Below are 9273 nucleotides of genomic sequence, written 5' to 3'. Positions count from 1 at the left end.
GCAGCAGCTATCCTCCAACACACAGCGCTCCAAGGAAAGACAAATTAACCCTTTGGTTAACACCTTACTGGTGGCAGAGCACTGGAACAGGCTGCCCAGGGAGATTGTGGAGTCTCCCTCTCGAAACATTTAAGACCCACCAGGATGCGTTCCTGTGTCACCTGCTCTAGTTGACCCTGCCTTAGATGATCTCCAGAAGGCCCTTCCAACCCTAACAGTTCTGTGTCATCTGCACTAGGGTCACCAGATCTGGGGGACTTTGGTTGTCTTTTTTCCCCTCACCCCTCTCTTCCCAGCTGCGCTCTCCCTCCCCCCTTCGTGCCGCGTCACGGTTTACTCCCTTCTCTCTTTTCATGCTTTTCTCCCCTAAAAATCACGGGGAGCGCCGAGCCCCGGCGAGGTGACACCCGGCACGGGCACTAAGGGCCGGCGGGCGGGAGGTTGGGGAGCTCGCGGTCCGACTGCACGGTCGCGGTAACAAGAGCGATTTGGCATCGCATTTCCACGACGCCTCCCGCATACCCCTCTTGCTTTGCGAGGAGTGTGTGTGTGTGGGTGGCTCGGGCGCCCCCGGGAGCGCGGGTCGGAGGGGCGGGAATGATGCTGCCGCGCCATGTGCGCGGCGCTGCGGGCGGGGCGGGGCGGGCGCAGCCGCGCTGCGGGCGGGGGCGGTGCCCGGTGCCCGCGGAGCCACCCCCGCCGCCCGCCCGCCCCGCCCCAGCCGCAGCTCGGCGCGGCTCGGCATGGCGGGGCTGCGCTTCCCGCAGCACGGCGGCTACTGCCGCGCGGCCGCGGCCATGAACCTCCTGCTCGGCGTCTTCCACGTCCTCCTGCCCTGCTTTCGCCCCGGGGAGGCGCAGGGACAAGGTGAGGGCGCCGGCGGGGTGAGGCGGGGCGGGGGGGTGCCGGCGCTGCCCGCTCCGGGCTGGCGAGCGGGGCCGCCGCCCCCGCCGCCGTCCCTCGGGCGGCTGCCGCGGTGGCAGCCCGGGGACACAAAGGGAGCCGGGACGTGGCTCACCCCTGCCCCCCCTCCTCAATTCCCTTCCTGCCGGCCCCGCGGTGCCCGGCCCGCCCCGGCGCGGGGAGCCCCGAGCCGCCGCCTGCGGGCTCCGGCCGCTCGCCCCCCGCCCATCCGCGGTTTCTGTCTCTCTGTCCCCGCAGCCATCGAGCCCATCCCCGGCGTGGTGGAGCTGTGGCAGGCCGAGGAGGGGGAGCTCCTGCTGCCCGCCCAGGTGAGGGGGCGCGGGGGGTGGGGGCGGTGGTGGGTCCGGGGGCCCGTGCGGGGCTGTGCAGGGGGTGTTGGGGCCCAGGGGGCGGGCACGGGACTGGCGGGGCGGGGGCGGCCTCGCCTGCTGCTGTCACAGCGCAGCCCCGTCCCCGCGGCCCCCCCACCCCGCGCCATCGGCGTGGTTGTTCGGCTTCATTTATTTTCTGTTTTGGTTTGGGGGTTTTTTTTCCCCTCTGTATCTTTTTTTTTTTTTTAATAACGAGGGCGTTTGTGCTCGGAACGCACTAGATGTGACTATCGTGAATATGCACATGTTTATATCTTAGGCCTGTTCAGGTGAAGCCATTTTACCCCCCTGAAATGACACATCATTTATGGTGCCGTTCCTCTCGCCCTAGCGCATTTTTTTTCTCTTTAGTCGTTTTCCTTGGAAACTATCAAGATTTGATAAATTCTGTGTTGGCGAGAGGGACAAATATAGTACAATGCCCGGCGGGGCTGGTGAGCGAGGAGTGGCGCTGGAAGCGGGGTCTGGAGTTAATGGTATTTGAGGCAGTCATTTAACTCGCACTGACGGACTCTGCCATATGTTGAGCTGGGCCTTCTAGACTTCAAGGCACCAGGCTCGTAAACGGGAAGGAGCAGTCCTTAGGGACATCATCTTATATGAGGGGCAAAAGAGGGTAATTTATTTGTCTTAAGCCAATATATAATTCTCTGTTTAGCGCTCAGCCGATGATAACCGCAAATGTAAGGAAAAATAGCAGAAGTGCTGTTTCTTTCCTCAGCTAGCTAACAATTGATGCTAATTACCAGGGCTCAGCATTTTATACTGTCGCGTTATGAAAGTATTAGTTATTGTATGTCTCAATAATTTTATAAAATACATATATTGCACTGTTCAGAATTTGCCTGGTGCAGATGTGGCAGTAGCTAAAGGAAGGTATAGAGTCACTGTGCCTAGGGATGCTTAAGGAACTTGACCTTTTGCTTCTGCATCCTTTACCTTGAAGACATTAAGATGCATTAGATGTAGAACCGTGTAATGTAGTCATTTATAGTCACTTCTCATAGTGAAGCTGCAACTGAGTGATGATGACGTGATGTTTACTTCCTGAGGAGATTAGGTCCTCTTGGAAAACACTTTGTTCTTGAGCATCCTCATAAAAATAAGCTTTAGCTCGGCTAAAGGAAAACCAGGCATGAATGACCTGTTAGCTCGGCATGGTTGAACATATGGTCTTGCTATGTCCTTGCAGCAGTCGAAGACCAAGCTGAGACTGCTGCTCCTCCACCATTTCTGTGGATGCTACATTAGGTGTGCAGGAAAGAAAGCAGGTCTTCTGGCTTCAGCTGTGACAGAGTGAGAAGTAAAAATTGTGATAGGCTTGCTGAAATAAAAGGTAGATGTTAAAAGCCGTTTAAGCCAGTCTCTGTGTATTAGCGGTGCATTGTCTGTTTTGCATGGGCTTCCCCTCTGAGCTTGAGGGCTGCAGCAGCATCTGATGCATCGGTGGCTTCTCAAGCTGAAGCAGAAGGGCCTGGGTTCCTCAAACAGGTTTTAAGATCAAAATTTGGTTTCAGGCCCAACCCTGATGCCTGATTTTCTGTTACCGCGTGGGCTTGGGCTTTACCCAGCGCTTGTTGGACATGGGTCCTGTGGCCACATTTGAAACCACCTTTTCCAGTTGTTGTGGGGAGGAGGAAAGGAGGCCTCCCTTTGTCTCTGCAGATGTGGCAAGGAACCCTTTCAGCACTGCTTTCATGGAGTGGTGGCACTGATCTGCAGTGACTGGTCACGGCTGTTCTCTGGGGGCCTGAGGAGTCAAGGGCTGTTCACCCAGCCATGATCCCCTGCCGTGCCTGTGAGGTCCTGAAGGCGCTTCAGCATCCTTGTCCTCCTCAGTCACCGTTCCGAGTTAGTGAGGGGCATCAGCAGAGAAGCCAGCATCAGCTCCTGAGATATGGAAAATCGCATCGTCTGTTAACTTCTGATTGCCCTTTCTTTGTTAGAGGGATGCTTAAACTTGCAAGAGGTTTATTGCTTGTTGGTCTCCACGTTCCACTAAAAAAAATGGTCTGACTTACTACTACAAGGAGGTTGTCCTTATCCTCTTCCTTGCAAGGGTAGACTTTCTTAGTTAAACCCTTGATGAGGCTTGTTGCCCAGTGTTCATGTATCACAGCAATGGTGATGCAACGGTGAGGGTCTGGTAAGAGGAAGAACGTCCTTGCTTTTGAGTGGATAATAAATGTTGTTTGGTAGGGAGTATCCAAGGGTTGCTTCATTCGTGTGTTTGAAGACAGGTCTTGGGCAAGACTGGGAATGGGAAATGTCCTGACCCCTTGATTTAGTTCTTCTTATTCCCTTTCGGAAGGAGTTTGGCACAGGTGAGTGAGGATTTTGCCTGCAGAAGCGAAAAATTCAGCGAAGGAACCATGCATATTCCCCTCCTAAAGCACCTCCCTCCCACCACTCTCAGCAGGAATATGGATTAGGTTGCCCTGTCTGCCAGCCGTTTTGCCTGTTTCTGGCAGGTTACCAATGCTGTCTGATGGATGTTTTTCTCTTTCTCTCATGGCTTTACACTATTATCTTATTTTCCATGCATCATCAGCTGCCTGCCTGTGACAGAGCATTTTTGAGCATTCCTTGCTGCCTGCAGAATTTGGGGATGAAAGTTGGATGGATTGGTAACCCGTTCAGCCATCCGGTTGCCTGCACATGCTTTTGTTCCAAGAGCATGTAGTGAATAAAGACATCGTGTTAAGGGGCGAGGGAGGGAAACAAAGCGTTTTAATATTTGTAGTTGCTTTCTAGGCCTTTCACAGCATCGCTTTGTCTACGTGAGCTGCATGAATTTGCATGCTGGAGCGCAGCCGCCCAGGGCCCCCGCGCCTCCACCCTGGTTGGTCGTTCTACCTTCTGTTTCCTCTTGCTTCCCTTTCATTGTTTCTGCTTCTCGTATGCCCCCTCCCAGCTTCCCTCTTAACGTGTATTTGTGCTTTTTCTTTTTTTTCCCTCTCAGGCTTGTGATCATTTGATTTCAGCTTCCTCTGAAGCCTGCAGAGCTGTTTGGGGATGGCTCACCTACTGCTCTTGCTCCGCAGCCGAGCCCGAAGGGTGCCTGGAGCATTGCAGTTGGTGAGGGTGTGCGTGGGCTTGTGTGCTGGAGCTGAGGGGGAGCTGGCTGTATCTAGCCTGCTGACAGTCTTCCACTGGTCTGCAGCTTCCTCCAGCATTTTAATGTTTTTTCCTGGGTTCCCTTTTTAGCTCTGAGACCAGCTGGTTTTCCCAGTCAGATGTGCTGTCTGTATTCCCTTGTGCCCAGTTCTTCTTTCTTGTTGAAGGTGGTGTGAAGTATGGGGTAACCACAGAGCACCCACTCACCTTGCTCTTCTCCTCCTTCGCCTTAACCTCCTTTTTACAGCAAACATCCCTGAGATGGGCAGCTGGATTTTTCTTTTTTTTTTTTTTCTTTTCCCCCTGTCATTTGTCTTTAGTGTGGAAAAATATAAAGACTTGCCTGCTCTGATGGTTGGGAGATGCATGGAAAACGAGTGGGATTTTGACATGGAAAATCTCAAGTGCGAGAGGCTTGATTAGAGCAGTTGTGGTTTTTATTCAGACTCCTTGTAATTTTGTGGTTTTGCATGTTTGTTTGTAACTTTTTAGTGCTTACTTAAATGTTTGGGAGAAAAGCTCCTTCATGTGAGACTTGACACCCAAGCCCTTCACTATTTAAGGTTGTAGCACTTCACTGCAAAGCTGAAAGGCAGTTAGTTATATTTTATTTTTTTCCAAAAAGGAGAGGAAAGAGAACAAGGAAAAGCACGGTAAGAGATGACCTGTCATCTCCATGAGTGTATGACAGGAGAAGCACAAATACCACTTGTTGTTCATGATGGACACCACTTGAAAGAGGTATTGGAGAGTCATAGTTGAGTGTTTCTGTCTGTCAGAAACCATGTAGGTGGTTACTGTGAGCATCTGAAGGCAGGGGCAGGCAGTTTGAGTACCTGCAGAGCAGGACATTCAGTGCTTTCAGCCCCTTCAGTTTCGAGGGAGGAACTACTTTAAAATGAGGTAATGAAGGTTAAGTTGTAGTTCTCGTTATCGAGATTGAAAATGACAGTAAGTCATCAAAAGCAACATCATCAAAAGCAACATATATTTTGGTGTCAGTGCCATGTCTGACTGATGTGATGGGTTTTGTATTGCTCCTGCATTGTTGCATGTAGGAGATGAGAGAGATCTTTCATTAGAGGAACACCTTGTGAATGTTTCAGTTTGCTTGCAGATACTAAGGAGATTACAATGACTGTTTCAGTTTACTGTGACAGTGTTTCAGGTGTTTGAATTTTGGAGAAAGATACTGCAATATTTACTGTATCATACTTGTTATAGATACTGGGCAAATACCAAGCTGCTGCCTGGGTTTTCACTTTCAAGATTCTACTTGATTCTGAAAGATTGTTTTATTATTTTTTTCCTTCTTCCGAGTCATAGCGACTTGTCTTCCGTTCCTGTTCTTCAGTGCAGCTCAGGGGCTAATAAGGTTAATTGTTGTACTGGTTTCGAAAGCTGATGAAGACCTTGATCTTACATGTGCATCTGAGATACGCGGCACTGCAGTATGTCATTAACGGAGGTGCATCCCATCAGCTATGCACAAATTAAATGTACAGAGTCACCTACTTCAAAGTGGGGTTTGTCTGAAGGCACACAATTTGTGTGTAAGCCTGAGACAAACTTGGGGTGGGAATTGTGTTCCTCTTTGGGCTGTTAAAAGGCTCCTCCAGATTTCCAGCTGAGCTTCTGGATGGTGCTGATAGGACCTGGGGCTGGTTGGCCACGCAGATTACGCAGAAGCTGTCAGCCCAGGCACTTGTGACTTGTGTGACACAAGAGGGGCGCTTGCAGGGGCTTTCTAGCACAAGATAAGCACCTGCCCGTATTCAGGATGGGGCTTGGAGGAAGGGGATTTTTTTCCTGTCATAGATAAAATGTAGGTCTCAGCAGTCTGTCTTCAGGAGGTAGTCCCTTCCTCGTATCCCCCTGTAGTCTGAGAAAGCTTGCTTTTTTTTAGGGTTTTTTTTTGTTGGTTTTTTTTTTTTTAATCCTCAGTGTGAACATACATATAGCCTGTGGCATGTAGAGGAGTGAAGATAGGAGAAAGCTGGACATAGGTCTCTATGTGCTCAGAGTCGAGGGTGATTTAAAAAATTTTTTTCTTCTGGCACAATTGAGATTTTGTTCCATGGCTACACTGTAGATTAGGAAGGTTTACCTCATTGTTGCTTGGGAAAAAGCAAAGAGGAGAAATGGTAAGGTGGCTAGTGTTAAGAGTGAGCACTGTGTAATGACACAGATCCAAGTTTCTGATGCCTGGCAGATTGTAAGCCATTTAAAGGAGGAGTAAAGCCATTTAAAATGAGGATAGCTTGCCAGCCCGCTGTGGCAGAGAAGCTGTTTCTGGAAGAGGTGGGTGAGAGTCCTCTAGTTCTGCTTGGTATTGTACTGAGATCCTAGAAGTACAAAAGGATCTTGGAGAAGCTGGAAGACATGCTGGGTTTGTATTGTGCCATACTGGTAGAGTCTAACAGCAAGGCTTAGCAAGGTCTTCAGATGAGATGGCCAGGTCTTCACGAGGGCCAGGTGCTAGGACCTCTAGATAGGTGTGTGCTGAAGTGTTGTGATGTGCTGCAGATCGTGGACAATTAATGTGGTGTCTCCAACCTCTGGGCAGGCATACAGAGAGATTGTCAAGTCCTCAAATTAACTTGTACTTCCCTGTCAGTCTTGTTCCAGATTTGGTTATGGTATGGTGGAGGCTGTGCTGCTTCTCTTCTATGAGCTGCTTGTGACAAAAGATGGAAGTACAGATGCATTTGGTAGCCTTTGGCAAGATCTGTGTTAATATTAGCCATAAGATCATTTTTTTAGCCACAGTAATGTTAATTTTAATATTAATATTAACCATATTTACTGCCTTAGTGTGGTTGTAATTTTTCTCCCCCTCATGCAGTTCTGGTCTTCAGAAATCCTGCTGGCTGTCCCTTTTAGTAGACAGGGAGGGCTACCTGATCTGCTTTCTGAAGATTGTAGAAAGATGTTTACTGTTTACAGGTTATTTTTTTTTCCAGTATGTAGTGAAAATAGGAGGTGGAGTCAAAGCTGGTGACTTGGGGCTTGTTCCATGAAATGCTTTGGTGGGAAACATGTAGGAAGGGTGGTGGAAAGTACACTCTTTTAATTTTAAAAGGGTTTTTTTTCCCCCTACCTTTCAATTGCTGAGGTCTGCAGCTTGTGTCTTGCGGAACCATCACCTGAAGAAGCTGGGAAAACTCACCAGCTGCTCCTGGCAGGATGACTGTGACCTCTTCCTGAAAAATGTTAATCTCCCTTAAAGTTATCCCTGGTTTCATCAGTGGGGGTTCAGTTGCTGTAACACACTTCAAGTTGTACCTAAAGCTTTCCTGGAGATCTTGGCCAGTTCAGAGCAGCTACCTCCTTGTTTTAAATGGATTTCCTGCAGGGAGCTCATTGAACCAACACTTGAGTTCATTTCTGTAGACAGCTCAAAGTGGTTCATGGTAAACTGCAAGCTGGCACAGTTCAGCTGCATGTCTTGAAAATTACCTGAGTCCAGCAACTGAGCTAAGATGATGTGTTCAAAGCTTGTGCTCTCTTATGATTTCTGTATATGCTGCTTATCAGTTGCTACTAATCAGTGATAAGATCTAGCTTTGGGACCTTGCTGTGCCCATTGGAATGTGGTACTTTGCCTTTGCTTTTGGCATTAACAGGTGATCTGCGTTTCAAGGCATTCTGCATCCTATTTCCTCAGATACTGGCTAATGAAATTTACTGATGGGGACAGATAATTAGAAAGTGGAGGAACTAGGCTTCTTGTAGTTTGAGGACACTTGTTGGTTTTAGATTGAAATTGTGTATGTGAGCAGATTTTGTATAGATGCATTTGCATAAGTGGAAAATGAGTCTGTTCAGTCAGCATTTGGGAAAAAACCAGCAGAACAGCCATGTTAGGGGCACCTTTTATCTTGGCAAAATGAGCTGAAACTTCAAATGGGATGTCCAGCAACCACCCTACTTGAATCATAAAAGAATCGCTGTAGGAATTTTACGTTCTGAATTTGTTTTGCAAGTGAGTCATATGAGAATCATTCTCTGAAGGAGTTAAAAGTGATAATGTAGCATGCCACAATTCTGAGATTCTTACATAGTATTTTCTCTGTTTGTCAGGCTGATTCGGAGGAGGATGTGGAAGAGCATCCGCAAGAGCAAAGGTAAGCAAAACTCAAGTGAAAACAAGAGTATTGAAGCTCATTTTGATTTTGGATTTAGGAATTACCAAAGCGTAATTGGGCAGACTACTAAAAATTACTTTTTCTCCTGCATGTTAAGTAGATTTTTTTTTTCTTGTGGCCTTTGATTTTCTCAACTTAATGTAAATATTGATTTGTTAGCAAAACCAAAAAATAGTGCTCAGTGTATGCAAGACCGAAATACCCTCTTTCATCTCTTTCTCTTAATTCTGTCCCTAAGATGAATTTGCTTCTCATTGCTTTCACTTAAAAAAAATATGTTTAATTCTGCTTTATTGTATATTTTGTAATTGATTTCTTTAAAGCAGGGGACAGTTTTCCATTACAAAATTTGTGAATGTATATAGTCTTGGAGTGTTAATTTGTACCGAGGCGGGGAAAGAGGTAAAGGAGACTTAAAGCCAAAGGCTTATTAATGTGTTGCTGTGGAACAATAAATATCCTACCTTATGTCTTGAAATCGGATAAATAATAAAGCTCTTAAGAACTGTAGCCTCAACTCTGCTGTTTCTGTTAATGTCAGGCCTTCTCTGTTTTGAAGGGTTTGGTAAATAGCATCACAGATTATTTTTTAAATACACATTTTGTTGCCATTGAGCGTCCAGGTTAAAATGCTTGGACATCTACCAGTGAAACACTTCCTTCCTTTGGTATGTGTTAATGTGGGTACAGCTTTCAGTGCCATGCCAGCCAGA

General features: G+C 47.8%; 1 protein-coding gene across 1 annotated transcript in view; it reads left to right on the top strand.

The window, feature by feature from the left end:
* The first annotated feature begins 733 nt into the window (after nucleotides 1-733).
* TMEM131L (transmembrane 131 like) overlaps nucleotides 734-9273 on the top strand; it is a 76224-nt gene continuing 67684 nt past the window's right edge. Inside the window, 3 exon segments of the mRNA XM_032686681.1 lie at nucleotides 734-867; nucleotides 1162-1232; nucleotides 8496-8539. Coding sequence (XP_032542572.1) covers nucleotides 744-867; nucleotides 1162-1232; nucleotides 8496-8539 — 239 coding nt within the window. The 5' untranslated portion in view covers nucleotides 734-743.

Source organism: Chiroxiphia lanceolata, chromosome 4 (genome assembly GCF_009829145.1).
Source record: "Chiroxiphia lanceolata isolate bChiLan1 chromosome 4, bChiLan1.pri, whole genome shotgun sequence".
In the NCBI taxonomy this organism is placed as follows: Eukaryota; Metazoa; Chordata; class Aves; order Passeriformes; family Pipridae; genus Chiroxiphia; species Chiroxiphia lanceolata.
Note: the sequence above shows the minus strand (reverse complement) of the source record. Positions and strands in the feature narration are given on the sequence as shown.